At 31.2% G+C, this 16,379-nt stretch overlaps 2 protein-coding genes across 2 annotated transcripts in view; one reads left to right on the forward strand and one right to left on the reverse strand.

Moving 5' to 3' along the window:
• LOC149489836 (ATP-binding cassette subfamily C member 4-like) overlaps positions 1 to 1,051 on the forward strand; it is a 47,948-nt gene extending 46,897 nt beyond the window's left edge. The window contains exons 23-24 of the mRNA XM_089714579.1: positions 279 to 384; positions 649 to 1,051. Coding sequence (XP_089570705.1) covers positions 279 to 384; positions 649 to 834 — 292 coding nt within the window. The 3' untranslated portion in view covers positions 835 to 1,051. The remainder of the gene's footprint in view (positions 1 to 278; positions 385 to 648) is intronic.
• An 11,166-nt stretch (positions 1,052 to 12,217) lies between these two features.
• Positions 12,218 to 13,433, reverse strand: Sld5 (DNA replication complex GINS protein Sld5). Its single transcript, XM_089714608.1, has 2 exons — positions 12,713 to 13,433; positions 12,218 to 12,558 (listed from the first exon to the last, which is right to left on the reverse strand). The coding sequence occupies exons 1-2, from the start codon at positions 13,287 to 13,289 to the stop codon at positions 12,485 to 12,487; spliced, it is 651 nt and encodes a 216-aa protein (XP_089570734.1). The 5' UTR covers positions 13,290 to 13,433; the 3' UTR covers positions 12,218 to 12,484.
• Positions 13,434 to 16,379: the final 2,946 nt, after the last annotated feature.

The raw sequence follows: 16,379 nt of genomic DNA on the forward strand, positions 1-16,379 counted from the left end.
TCCCATTTCTGGGTAGTTAAAAAATACAACGATCCGAACGTAACCCACCCGCTTATCCAAACCAACGACTATATACTAATTGACGTTCAGTTAAGACATTGAACTTTACATTCAACAACTTGACGAGTTGAGTTGACTAAATCATTTAATGAACGCACTAGTCATTCAATCAAATAGCAGATTCAATCAGACGAGTGCGCAGGTAGATCTTGTATGTGTCCTAAGAGGTTTTATTGGAATTGATGGAGCCATAACTGATAATTATATTTTTTTTACAGCACTGATGCTTTGATTCAAAAATCGATACGTAAGCATTTTAAGGACTGTACTGTAGTTACTGTCGCTCATCGGTTACACACTGTTGCGGACTCCGACCGTGTTGTGGTAAGTTTAAATTTTAAACTCATAAAATAATTTTAAACTTAATTTTAGTACCTCAATCACATTAAATCAGTAGCTTTTGATGGATATTTCTTCTGAGAAAATTATTTAAATATTCATAAACTTGTTATTAACATTGAATGAGACTTTATGTACATAAATTATTGCAAATTTATGCAATATTAGAATACTATCTACAATCTACATAATGCTTTTTACTTATTAATAATGCAATCCAATAATAATTACTCTGTAAATATTCAATAGGTCATGGAAGCAGGGCAAATAGTAGAATGTGGCCATCCACACGACTTACTGCAGAAAGAAGATGGCTATTTCACTAAAATGGTGAAACAACTTGGAGCGGCTTCAGAACACAGCCTGCGGGAGGTTGCACACAATGCATACTTACAACACATCAAATATGTGGATGCTGATGATCAGCAAACATAGTGTATAAAATCTTAATAATATGTTAATTTACAATCAACAATGTTACCATGTTTGAAACTCTGGTGGTTCAGAAACCCATCCCTTACCCTTCCTTTTCCTGTGTCAATCCCAAATCCAGTGTTATGTTAGCAATACATAATAGGGCCTATATGTATAAGCAGTACAATGTATTATGCATTTGTTAAATTTGCTTTCTACAAACTTAAAGTTACTTAAGGTGATTGCAACGATCTGTTCCCAGCCAATATCCCGCTAGATGGCGCTGAATTCTACATTTCTAGTTTATTTGAGTTTTTGCGTAATTGGAATAGTCATCAAACCTAGGAATAGTCATGGCGGTTACTGAATATTATATTTTATTGAAATATGTTATATCATTGCCTTAAAATCCACCCAATTCGGTAAAATTATGCGTTTTAACATCTGTCATTGCATACAGGGTCGTTTACACACAGAGACGTATACAAAAATGATAAAGATTTAACTCTAGATGGCGTGAATGTAAAGCGCGTCACACACGGTGAAGATACTACCTATAATATTTTATCTAATCTAGTAATATTTTATATTACAGTATCTTAAGGTATCCGGTATCAGCGTTCTGACCATCATTTTTCTTTTTTCGCTGTAGAACCGCCATCCTGTTACAAATGACCCACAAAGGAGAATGACCACGGGTGGTATCGGTAAAATTTTAGTTGTGCCACGTATTCGTTATATTGTTAATTCCTATTTGTATTTATAATGATCATATGTATCAATATTAAGTCTTAATTAAACCGGATAAATTGAAATAATAGTAAAAGTAAAAGTTTTTCTTTTGAAACATGTATGAACTTTCGCATTAGTAGGAAGTAGGATTGTTATAAAAATAAAAGTTATATTTGTTGGCGTAAACTATTTTATTGTAATTTTGGGAAATAAATAATGTCAAAATTGATTACCTACAATAAAACGCAGTTTTATTTTATTACCTACATTACACTATTGTTTTTTTTTTATCAAAACATGTATTTGAAGTAGCAAATATGATATTATGCTGATCCAAGCATTTTCACTCAAAACTAATATCACTAATGATTTGTAAAAGTAAATTATTTCAAAATACATTTCATAACCAACAAGTAAGAATAATTATTCATACAACAACAAATCAAAAACACTATTTACTATGGAAAAAAAACCAGGAAGGTGAAAAACATATTTACGATTTCGATGCACTCGACTTTTAGTAAAATAATAGGTAAAAATATTATTATGGTTTTGATCACAGACATATCTGTGGTTTTGATTTTAGCTACTAGTATCAGAAAGCTGCGTGTTCAATGCACGTCGGGGTCCCACAACTGTGGAGGAAGGAAGGTAGAATACCTCCATCGAATAAGTGAAGTTTCTCGACATACTCGATTTGCCGGCCGGCCTCAATGAAGATTGTCCGAAAGTTGTATATGTGCTCTGTAACGAAAAAATTTCGCTAGCGCGATTCAGAGTGAGGTGTCGTACAATATACCTAATGAAGTTTTTCATCTTTTTATTTTACTGCAAATACAAAATAAAAATTAAACAATGGTAATGTAAATTCTAAACAAACTACTACCAAAATACAATTAGAACAAAAATCATTTGACTGGTTGATTTCACCCAGAGGCCAGAGGCGGCTCGTGACAAAATTGTATGGGTGTTCACTTGAAATAAAACAACGAAAATACAATAGCGTAGCAGGATAATTTATTACAAAAAAAAATGAGCACCACATTTTATAAATGTCTATAACACTAAAAATTACAAAGTACAGGCTATTTCAAAACGAATTCAATGACTAGGTATTCACCGAATTTGCATTCGCGAGCGTAGGTATCCATAGTGTTTGTCACTGACGGTCACTGACCTCTATAACTTATAGTTATAGAGGTCAGTGGTGTTTGTTGTGTAAACATGTATGTATTTGAGTAGTTAGTAGCATATTATATTCTGAATTTCTGATCCATGCCTATTCACTCAAAACTAATAACACTAATGATTTGTAACAGTAAATTATTTCAATAGGTAGGTATTTGAACATTTCCCAACAAGACGTAAGAATTATTATTCGTAGGTATACAAGATACAATAACAAATCTAATACACTATTTATTATTTTATTATTTACTAGCGGTCCGCCCCGGCTTCGCCCGTGGTACATGTTTACGTTTTCTCTCCATAAGAAGTAATAGCTAGAGAGCTAGCGCAAAGCTACCTGTATGTATTTGACCAGACCTGGATTTTTGTGTGTTGATTCCCCTATACCTACTATACATGAGATGAGGAGTCACTAAGCCCAGAGTGGTGGACGGGGCGCGCGCTTAGGTAAGACAGGTGGAAATTTTTGGCGAACTTTGAAACCATTTGACCACGTCTGCCATTTTGATATTTGAAAATAGATTATTATTACTATCGGAAAATAACAATGGCAGACCATTATCACGCGGATAACATTCTGGCAGACACTTATGAAAGTGCTGAAAAAAATACAATTTTGAAAGTATTTGACCAGATCTGCCATTCATATATTTTATTTATTAGGGTCTTAAAAACTTATTTTCGAAACGGCAGACATTTTCATTGCGTACAGACTTCAGCAGACAACAAAACTTTACAGACTTCAGCAGTCAACAAGCGACTTAGCTTCTACATGGTCAGATGTATATATGTATTACGTTCCCTGACCTTACATCAATGATTTACTTTATTAATGTTTTTATGGTCATTTACATTTAATTTTGAAAACTATGGAATAAAATTTATAAATTTGATGATACAAAACTAAATATACATTTGTAAAGAATCTCAAATATAAAGTTGTGTTGCAAATAACAAATCATCATTTAAATATTTAGTTTATTTCTTTATTTAAGAAACAATTAACAATTACAAAACAACATAAAAAAACACGCATGCATTTATTGAAATGTTCATTCATCATCACTATCGTATGGCGTTGTGTGACTCGTCTTCATAATCCATTGAATCGGATTCTGTAAAAGTAAAACGTAAATTATATAATAAAAGAAATGAGTCATTATAAACTTACCTAGTAAGGCAATGCCTTTGATGTCGCACGATGCCGCCGCGCCGCCAGTGTAGGTACTTCTGCTGCTACATGAAAATATGCTAGGGTTGCAACAAATGGGAAATAAAACAATTGTGATTATTACTATTATGATGTAATCATTTATTCATATTATGTACATTCAAAACAATTGCTATTATTAAATCTGATGTAATTATTTTTTCATAAATATATAATTATTATTAATTACATAATATATTGCACTGTGAAATATTTACGTATCACTTTATTTTTGATGTTCTTAATTGTCTTTTATAAAATTTAAGTGACGCATTCGCATTGGGATCAACAATCCGATAAGAAAAGAATGGAGACAACATATACATAGCTTTGATTTCAATTCTACAGATACAAAATATACAATCTATCTAAAATGATACAACGGATGTTTCCTGCGTTTTCTCGTCAAAATACCGAAACAACGTAATTATTGTATAGTAGTTGGGCGTGAAAGTAAAAAAACAAATGAAAAGTGTTTTCCATATGATTATTTATTAAATTTACGCGATTAAGAATAATTTCAACGATACAATTTAGTAACCGAGAATTCAGAGGATTAAAGAAAATACCTGCCTGATCATTTTATCAAACTCTAAAAGAATTATGGTTATTTCGCATCACTCGGTTTATTAGTTTGGTAATAATTATTAAAGGTAGTTACAACCCTAGCCATTGAGTCGAACGGTAGGCAACACAATATCGACTTTGTGCGGGTACATATGGTACATTTCTTCTTGCTGTGAAGCGTAATTATTATTATTAAGATTTTTTAGGCTATTTTGAATCAGCTGTTCTAATTTAATTCTAGAAATTTATTAAAACGTGATTTTTTTAAAAGTATATTATGAGTTTATAAATACCTCAACCAATAGTTATTGTGTCCTATCCTCATTTCTTTATATCTTGGTAGTTAACTAAAGTGTTAAATTTACATAACCTCAACAACAACATTTACACTGCCACTGCACTAAAACTAAACTAACTAGCTCTCTAGCTATAAGAACCATCCTCGTACTTCAAGGGATATAATAAAAAAAGAATTATCGAAATCGGTTCAGCCGTTCTCGAGTTATGCGCTTACCAACACATTTTGCGATTCATTTTTATATATAAGACTAGCGGTCCGCCCCGGCTTCGCCCGTGGTACATGTTTACGTTTTCTCTACATAAGAACCATCCTCGTACTTCAAGGAATATAATAAAAAAAGAATTATCGAAATCGGTTCAGCCGTTCTCGAGTTATGCGCTTACCAACACATTTTGCGATTCATTTATATATATATACTAGCGGTCCGCCCCGGCTTCGCCCGTGGTACATAATATTTACGTTTTCTCTACATAAAAACCATCCTCGTACTTCAAGGAATATAATAAAAAAAGAATGATCGAAATCGGTTCAGCCGTTCTCGAGTTATGCGCTTACCAACACATTTTGCGATTCATTTTTATATATAAGATAAGATTATGTGAAAATAACCAGGAAGGTGAAAAACATATTTACGAAAACATAGTAACATAATATGGCTGTCGCTACAATAATTATATTTCAATTTTATCTTTTTATACCTAGTAGAACTGGCCGACGAATAAAAAAAATCGTATTAGAATAAATACAATAAATTACGGAACAAAAAAAGGATTGTAATTTGTAACTGAATTAGGTATGTTTGTTTCTGGGCGCACCGTTTTCGACGACGCGACGCGCGACGTAAGCGTATAGGTATAGGTACCTACTTTGCTAAAACAAACTAATAAAATTGTGTGTCTGTCTGAAAATTCGGAAAAGCATATTTTGCAAGTTTGTAATTACTTTGATAGTTTACCGATTTATAATAATTGTAATTGTAATTGTATAATATATAATTTGCAATGTGGTGAAATTTCATAAAAATCACGGGCCAATTTTTTGTTTTGAATCCCACCGAAAATATAATTGCGTTATTAGAATAATTAATTACTATACCTACCCACGATCAATTATTACAATATAGTCTCATAATATAAGAGCCCACGACGGCCAGACTTTCCTTTCTTTCGGAAAGTTGAAAGTTTCTCTGTATATGTCTCCGATACAGATAAGAACGACTAGCGATTATCAAGTCTGGGTTGTGGTTACTTTGGCAGGAAACAGGTAGTAAGGGTGTATAAAATTGTACTTAACTTTCATTATAGTTTAAAAGCTAAATTTTATATATGTTACTTGGGGACGTATAAAAAGACATTACTTTAAGAGCCAGACAGTTTTCATGGTTCTTACATCTAGCCAGACACATTTAAAAAATAACTAACATATCATCAAATTCACATAACTACCTAAAAGCGTAACAAATATGAAATAACCCACTAAAAAAATTAGTTAACTATAATTATTAAAAAAATAAAAGTATAATATATAAGTAATAAAGTTATTACTTATCTTTTACTTAGACTTATGTTGATGGAATTTCACGTATCCCGATGACTTTTTTATTGTGTCATCGAGATACGTGAAATTTCATCAACATAAACCCCCGTAAAAGATAAGTAATAACTTTATTACTTATATATTATACTTTTATTTTTTTAATAATTATAGTTAACTAATGTTTTAGTGGGTTATTTCATATTTGTTACGGTTTTAGGTAGTTATGTGAATTTGATGATATGTTAGTTATTTTTTAAATGTGTCTGGATAGATGTAAGAACCATGAAAACTGTCTGGCTCTTAAGGTAATGTCTTTTTATAGGTCCCCAAGTAACATATATAAAATTTAGCTTTTAAACTATAATGAAAGTTAGGTACTATTTTATACACCTTCACTACCTGTTTCCTGCCAAAGTAACCACAACCCAAACTTGATAGTCGCTGGTCGTTCTTATCTGTATAGGAGACATATACAGAGAAACTTTCAACTTTCCGAAAGAAAGGAAAGTCTGGCCGTCGTGGGCTCTTGATCTATCAAATGCATACTAGAGAAATATTGCAATTTGATTCAATTAAAATGCATAGCATACAAAAATAAATTCACAACACAAGAAATTCCGCGCGCAAATCATAGCGCGTGTCAATGAAATCAAGAATGTTTTATATCAAGCCGACGCGGACGACGACGCGACGCCGAACAAAAGTACCTACGACGGACGACCACGCTTCGAGTTGCCAAACAACACATCGAGATATATTACTAGAGGGGTTATTCCAAACAAAAACATTGCGCGCGGCCGATGTGGTGGGGTACGTGTGGAACGAGCGAGGCGTGGCTTCAAGTTCAAAGATTAAGCAATGCGTGCAGATGCGACACATTGTGCAATCTGTTTACTCGGTACTATCTGGTGGTACTGATACTAGGGAATTAATAAAACGAGGATTTTATATTAAACTATGTATTTTAATTTCCTTTAAATAATATCAATTTATTAAGCTTTTGTCGTTTTGTGTAGTAATCAATAGTTTTATCAGTTTTTGCTTCATGATGTAATTTAAATGGATACGATGATTCAATGTTGATGGCGTTTACGTATAAGAAACTCACATTTTGAAAAATCTCACGCGAGATTCGAGGATGGGGGAGGGGTTGAATAAATTCTCACGACATCTCACCAGGGGGGGAGGGAGGTGCAGAAAATTTTAAAAAACACCTCACGTAATTTATGGACGCCCCCTTACTCGATCACAATTTTTGTAACTTTACTATAAACGGAACTACATTTAAAAATATACTTTATTTATTGAGTTATAAGGTTGCTTCCATTCTGTTTATTTACATTCTCAAAAACATCAATCGCTGCAGAGGTGGCTTGCGACAAAGGCGGCTTGTGTCAAAGGCCTCGGCGATATCATTTAAGAACATAATATTATGTACTTTAGGCAAACTTGTTATAAGATCTATTTTACTTTCTTATTAGTCCATTTGACAAGGATATTGGGTAAGATACCTATTGGAATAATTGCACGCCTCATAAGCGAAGCGTTGAGGTGGGTACTACTGTCACTTCGCGCAAAACATCTGATTTTTCAAACTTAAAATGTCTTTATGTATCATACATTGCACTTGTAAGATAATACATACACACACATATTAAGAAAAAACACTATTTTTAACGTTCATGATATTTTTGATGTCATTTTTGTTATTTAAACTAGTTAAAAAACAGTTTAAAAAAGTTCTGTCTTGGACGTCCGTGTGTCTGTATGTGCGGATCCTTTTTCTTGTTAACACGATAGCGACCGAAATACTTTACTAATCGAGTCTTTTTTTTTCTCTTACGCTTGAGTATGCTCAGGAATAGAACCCTTTCATTTTTCAGGGTCTGATTCGATGTGGTTTAATTGTTATTAAATAAACAAAAATAATAATTAATAAATATTTATTAAAAAAAATTATGAGGCGTGCACTTTTGGATTTTCCAAATTATTTTATTATTATGTATGTACTTATTAAATCCGCGAATAAAAAAAATTTTTAGTCGTGAATATAGAAATTGGGTCGCATTTTTTTAATCCGCGAATAGTGAAAACACGAATAAAGGAAGCGCGATTAAGGAACTTTTACTGTATTAGTTTCTGTGAATGTTGTGTTTATTTGTAATTGTTGTGCATAATAATTTATAAATCCTATTGGAACAACTTTTGGATTGGATTAGGCTTTTTTTAATAAATAAAAATAGGTAAATAAATAAATATTACTTAATATAACCTACCGTTTTACTTTGCGTAGTCGGGTAAAAGTATAAATATTTAGGTACTACACCACGGTAATCTTTCCTAGTAGATATTGTATATACAAAGTTAAAAAAATCCAGTTACATTTTTTTAACAGACTCATCGATAGTGTCACGTCTGTGCTGTTAGTCTATGAAAAATGGCGCGAAACGCAGAACGCGTGGTGATTTTTCGCAAAATGATAACAATATTAGTAAAATGCATGACTTACTCATAATAAGGAAACTTACTGGTGAAAAGTCACTCCTCGGGCTTTGTTTGTATTATGGGAACTGTTAAAACAATATCTAAGCAAACACGAAGGCATTTTGAACAGAGCAATAACACGTGTTGACGCGGCAAGCGGGGGGCACAGTCCGACACAGACTAAAGAGACTTGTGATTCTTACCTCTAGCTCGTGTTAAAGAGAGTGTAGTAGCGATCGCCTCTCTAGTACGTAGTACATTCTATCTCGATGAAACAACATGAGTAATAAATTGTTTACAAAAAAAACAAGTTTTCCATTTTTCTGTATGAGTAGACAGAACTTCAAAACGCCACCTGCTACGGTTTATATTATGAACGATTGTTATAAAAATAAAAGTTATATTTGTTGGTGTAAACTATTTTATTGATCAATAATTTTGGAATTTAAAATTGTCAACATTGATTACAATAAAACGCAGTTTTATTTTATTACACTATTGTTTTTTTTATCAAAACATGTATTTGAAGTACCATATAATATTATGCTGATCCAAGCATTTTCACTCAAAACTTATATCACTAATGATTTGTAAAAGTAAATTATTTCAATATACATTTCATAACCAACATGTAAGAATAATTATTATTATTCCTACCTACAACAACAAACCTAAAACACTATTTACTATGGGAAAATAACCAGGAAGGTGAAAAACATATTATTATTTACGATTTCGACGCACTCGACTTTTAGTAAAATATAGTAGGGAAACATAATATTATGGTTTTGATTTTTGCTACTAGTATAAGAAAACTGCGTGTTCAAACTACTTGTTTGTCTGTCTGAAAATTCGGAAGTACTTTGGTAGTTTACCGATTTATAATAATATTGTATATATCGTTGTTTAAAAAATATTCAAACACAATAAAATATGATATATGTACTGATTTATCACTGGTTTCAGTGATGAACTGATGAGTCAATTATAGCCACTATACTTTCGTCATACGTGTGTATGATTGATGTGATTTGCAACGTGGTGATATTTCAGAAAAATCACGGGTCAAATTGTCCCACCGAAAATATAACTGCGTTATAAGAATAACTATACCTACGATAAATTATACATAATACAATATAGTCTCAAATGCATACTAGTGAAATATTTTATTTGAATCAATAAAATAAAAAAATAAATAAAAAATAATAATAATACAAAAATAAATTCACAACACAAGAAAATCCGCGCGCAAATCATAGCGCGTGACAATGAAATCAAGAACTTTCGAGCCGACGCGGACGACGAAGGAGCCTAACAAAAGTACCTACAATCATAGGCGGCTCGTGACAAAATTGTATGGCCGTGTTCACTTGAAATAAAACAACGAAAATAGGTACCTACAATAGCGTTAGCAGTACAAAAAAAATGAGCACCACATTATAAATGTCTATTTATACACTAAAAATTATAGAGTATTTCAAAACGAATTCAATTATTATTTAGCAATAATTAGAAAATCCCCGAATTTGCATTCGTGATCGTATTCATAGTGTTTGTCTACACTAATATTATAAAGAGGAAAACTTTGTTTGTTTGTTTGATTGTAATGAATAGGCTCATAAACTACTGGACATTTTACCAATGTTTGCAAGTTTGTGATTACTTTGATAGTTTACCGATTTATAATAATTGTATACTTATATCATTGTTTAAAAATATTCAAACACAATATGATATAGGTACTGATTTATCACTGGTTTCAGTGATGAACTGATGAGTCAATGTTAGCCACAATACTAATCACTTTCGTCATACATGTGTATGAACTATGATTGATGTGATTTGCAATGTGGTGAAATTTCATAAAAATCACGGGCCAATTTTTTGTTTTGAATCCCACCGAAAATACATATATTACTAATTGCGTTATTAGAATAATTAATTACTATACCCACGATCAATTATTACAATTTACAATATAGTCTCAAATGCATACTAGAGAAACATTGCAATTTGAATCAATTAAAATGCATAGCATACAAAAATAAATTCACAACACAAGAAATTCCGCGCGCAAATCATAGCGCGTGTCAATGAAATCAAGAATGTAATTTTATATCAAGCCGACGAGCGACGACGCCGAACTAAAGTACCTACAGTACCATTTACCTTCAGTGTACAATACAGTTTACAGACCTACGACGGACGAACAATAATGAGTAATAAATAAAAAAAAACATAGTTTCTAAGGTCATTAGTTTTATTTTATTTTATTGTTATTTTCTTTGAACGATTGGAAATGAAATTACTCAATTTTTACACAGAACTTTGATTTATTAGAATTATGCTCATTATGCATAAGATAACGAACGCGAATGCACGACATCTAGCGCGTCAATGTCTAAACATCGCCTTTCGTTTAGACATTGACGCGCTAGATCTGTAATAAGTATATAGTCTATGCGCTAGATGTCGTGCTTTATGTCGTGTTTCGCTTGGCAAAAGTCACGCACACTACTGTAGAAGTGTCAAATTTTTCCGGTATTTTACTGTTGTTTTTCTAAGTAAATATTGTAAATTATTGATTAAAAAGGTCGAACGCGCACACATTTCATTATAGAGAAGTGATAAAATGATTAGTTTTAAAGAAATAGTGTCTGTGTTAAGTGTTTAGAGGTAATCAAAAATGTATGGAGGGACGGTCGGAACATCAACCTTAAGACAAAAATAGTGATAAATCATACTGGGTATTAGAAGAGACTTAACCAGTCAATTTTATTTTTGAGATTAATTTTTGTACAATGTACAAGCATATTATAAGCTTAATTTGTAAAATTAAAGTGATATGTCATAAAATCAAAGATGTTAATGTAAGTACACAATTCAGAGCTACATAATGCTTCAAGGACCAAGATATTTTACTTTGTCACAATACTTCTATTAGATGTAATGTAGTACCTATGTACATTTGTTAAGGAAACTTTAGTTATAAACTATACTATTACTATTATATACTCTAATTATAGATGAATGTTTGCAAGTTCTATTAAACTGCCACTATACATTTTAATGTAAAAATGGATGCTAATTGAGACTTAATTGTGCCTCTTACTATGAAACAAAGTTAAGTACTTATTTATTTTTAAATAATTATAAAAGACTTCTTTGTGCTATGAGATAGAAATATTATATAAGGAATAACAAAGAATTGATGTCAAAATAAAATAAAATGAAACCCGTTTAATTTGAATTTTTATTTAATTATTGAGTAAATTTATAAATAACCCTTTTTGTAATTACCCAAATGCAGTGTAAAGTATTTAAACATTTTTGATTCATTATTTCATTTTTGATTTCACTACATAGACATAATACAAACTGTGCATTGAAATATTTTTTTTTTAATTATTTCACATTTCAAAATACAAAGTGGAATCTTACCCTTAGAAACATTTTATATCAAAAATAAAGATTAATAATTCAGCCTTTACAATAGTTTGCTATAAAAAAATGTTATTACTTTTTAGTTTTTACATTAGACAAAAAGCTAAAATTATTTTATAAATCATAATTTCTCATATACATTTACTGTTATCAGTATAGTCTATGAGTAAATATAGAGTTCTCTTCTAAATAAATATAAATTCACTTCAAACTAATTGAACTTTTCCATTTTTTACCAAATCGGCTATAAATTTATATTGCAAAATATGCTGCGAACCCTCTGAAACAAGAATGATTAATTATAATTAGTGTAGTTATAATAAATTTAACATATTTATAAAACAAACTTTTAGAGTACATATAAAAGTTACTGAAATGTTCAATAAAATTATTTCTCAGTAACTTATAATGAAAATGGTACAAATGAAACTTACCTTCTAAATCAATTTCTTCATCTTGATCACCAAATAAATCTTCTAAAACTATACCATTTACAGTTTCATTTGCTTTCAAAAATACATGAGATTGTAAATTTGGCATTATTGCCATTTTATTCATTTCAAAAGTTTGCATATTACTTGGTACACTATTGAGGACAGTTTGTTTTAAATGCTGTTCCATGTTGAGTAAATATTCCTGAGCATACCTATATTCAGATGAAGTCAAGTAATTGGTACCAGACTCAATTCTTTGTTTCTCTTCATTTACAATTGTGATACAGTATTTTTCTATTTTATCTAATCTAGTTTTGAGGTAATTGCAAATCATATACTTTATCCGGTTTAATTCCATTTTGTGTATCGAAGCCCGAAGGTCTGTTTTTGGTAGTTTGTTTATATTACGCTCCATGTGCTGTATTTGACCTAACATACATTCTACCATATCATTACGATGCGGGAGTATTTCCGGAGAAAGTCGTTCATTTTGCCAGCTACTTTGTAATATTTTTAATACAGTTTCAGCCGTTATCTCTTCTTCTTCGTCACTTAAATCTATTTCTTCTGTATCCATTTGATGAATTAGTTTTTTTACTCAAAATCAATTAGTTTTCTATAACATATCACTTTTTAACACTTTGATAGATCACGATACGAATGTAAATTAAATAAATAAAAACTAAAGTAATATTTCAGTTTTCAAAAAATAAACAAGTACGATTACTCAACTTTCAAGCAAGCTGACAGTTGATTGTTGAAATAAATAATGACATTTGAATCTGACATAAGATAAGACATTTACGATTACCACAGATCTAGTACGATTACGAATAATAATTCAGCAGAAAATAAAGTAGAACAGATATGTTGTTCCCTTGGGCCAATCCCTTCCAAAATGATAAAAACCTAAAAATAATAGTAGTAGGATGAAACCCATTAGAAAAGGAGGGGAATGTGATAAAAATTAAAGGAAAAATAAATTACAGACAATCCGAGTTCGGGAAGTGGGAGGGGGGGAGCATTTAAGGCTAAAAAATGGTTTCTCTTAAATTCCGACAAAACTACAAGTCCTATGGAAAAAAATTCAATGGCAAAGTTGTAGGTATAGGTCTACCAGAATCTGATGGCATATTTATATTTAAGAAATAAAAGATTTTTATGTGGCAACTTATTTGACAACTATCAAATTGGATGTCAAATTATTTGTCTTTTTTGCAGTTGATGATTATTTTTTAGGATTTTGTCTAAAAAATCTTCGAAAATGTTGAAAAAGCCGCTGCGATCACAAGCAAGAGGTGTTGTTTATAATGTGTATAGAAAAACAATCGATGAAGAAGGGTCAAACACATCACAATTTTCAATTTTGAAGATTTTATTGGTAAATTGGACTTACCCGTTTTGATACTATAAATTAAAAAATGTTATATGTAGGTAACTATAATAATATTGTTTGTTGATTAGAATATAATTTTATGAAAACTTTTTACAGGAGTTTCTAATACGGCTGTTCGTCAAGTCCAAGCTGTCCAAGTCAATTTTATAATGTGTGTCTGTTAATACTTACGAAAATAAACATAATATTTTTATTTTATTTTATTTTTATTTTATTTTATACAAAATTATAAGCAGTTTTGATCTACATTATCATTATATCGATATTTTCACATGGCATACTGGTAATGAATATACAATATAGTTGTGTAAATAATAATATGTATTACCTGTATAAAAGTAATTTGTATAATTGTATATTATACATGTAAGTATGTACCTACATAATATTAAGTGGATATCTCATTATTAAGTACAGTATTGTTCACTTATGTAATATGACTAATGATGTTGAGGACAAAATAAAAAATAAGCAGTATCAAGATCGTTCAGTCCATTTTCCCTAGGGTTGCACACTCAAAATTTTGATTTCCCAATTTGCCATCAGATTCTGGTTTACCTATAATAAAAAGATCTACAACTTTTTTATTAACAATTTTTTCGTATAACCTCAAAATTTAGGTGAAAAATTCAAAAAACCAAGTTTTTGTTTTTTTATTTTTATCTACTTCAAAATTTATTTTTTTTCTACGAAATTTGGTGAAAACTTACTATATTATGTCTCAAATACACTGTAATTTATTTGATTGAAAATATTTATTTTTTCGCCTTATTTCAACTTAATACCAAAAAAACAACCTAATTTTCAATCGAAAATTCTGACGTCAAAATATCAGCTTTTTTCAAAAATTTTGGGGGCTTTTTGTTCGTTGAAATATCTACTTTCTGATGGTGTAAATTATAATATACATTAAGTACCGTAGTAAATTTACTCAGAAAATGCATACAAACAGTGTGATAATGAGCTTTTTTGGCAATGGCAAATTTCTCAAACGACGAAATGTTTTTATCGACATCATTTTGTTTATGAACATGCTGTCAAATGTTAGCTGTGGTATCGTTACTTTGATCAGATGAAATTTTTTCTTTTGAAATGTTACCGAAAAGCCGATACAAGAGAAAATATAGAGTTCGAGAAGTGTGCCTGATTTAGTAAAAGCTCATTATCACACTGTTTGTATGCATTTTCTGAGTAAATTTACTACGGTAATGTATATTATATTTCACTCCATCAGAAAGTAGATATTTCAACGAACAAAAAGGGTTTCATCCTACTACTATTTTCTTTTGTTTCAAAAATTATCGACCCTGGTCTATAGGGCGTTTGTGCACTACAAGGAATTTTACTGTTGGGTAATCCGATTTTTTACGGTCCGATGTGGCATGAAAAAACCGATGAATTATTGAATTGGCTTGTTAACCTGTCCGTCTTTACTCGGATCAGTGCGGTACAGTTCAAGGAAGATTGGCGGTATAATGATATTATAAATGATTGTTTTTGCATTTTACAAGAAACGAGTAAAAAATTTATAATATGAAATATTATATTACTTCGCTATAATAAAAATTAAAGTTCCTTAAAAGAGATTTAAAATGTGTGTTTCACTTTTTATTTTAATCGGTGACGAGGAGCTAAAGTTATTCCTACTTGACTTTAACTTACCAACACTTAATTAAAAAAATAAAAAAAGACGTGTGGCACTCGGGGACTGCCGCGGTAAAGCTATTGCATAGCGTGCCTTCAAGCCACACCTCCGCGCCCGTCGGAGTGGGGAGCGTGAGGATTTTTCGTTACGGAATTTCTGGATTCCGTCCCCGCCCTCAAGGCCCGCGATAGCTATGCAATAGCTTAATTATAGAATATAGGGATTAGGGCATTCGAAAACAATTATACAGCGACTCGTAGACACTACTATATTACTTGCTCTGTGGTAGACACAAAAAACCATCCGAAATAGGGAAAAGTGAAATGTCGGACAGTAAAATTACATATAGTGCACAAGCTAGTATTTAAATTAATAGCGTGCCATATAGGACCGTAAAAAATCGGAATGCCGGACAGTAAAATTCCTTGTAATGCACAAACGCCAAGGTTGTTCGTACCATACGTATGGTCGCTAACATTATTAAATTATATTATGTACTAGCATTCATGCATGCTTCGGTCGTTGGTAATTTCGAAAATGTATTTTACTCACACTCGCACGAATACACAAACCCACAAGTGTAGATGTAGGACGGAGGACCACATTTGCAAATGCATAGATTTCAC

This window comes from Colias philodice, chromosome 3 (assembly GCF_061535455.1).
Source record: "Colias philodice isolate Cphi_HAF_F1 chromosome 3, ilColPhil1 Martin Lab GWU primary, whole genome shotgun sequence".
In the NCBI taxonomy this organism is placed as follows: domain Eukaryota; kingdom Metazoa; phylum Arthropoda; class Insecta; order Lepidoptera; family Pieridae; genus Colias; species Colias philodice.

Coding starts and splice junctions, on each gene's coding strand:
- Sld5 (XM_089714608.1), bottom strand. CDS start 13,289: ATGGATACAGAAGAAATAGATTTAAGTGACGAAGAAGAAGAGATAACG. Junction 12,559..12,712: donor TGAAGAAATTGATTTAGAAG/GTAAGTTTCATT, acceptor TTCTTGTTTCAG/AGGGTTCGCAGCATATTTTG.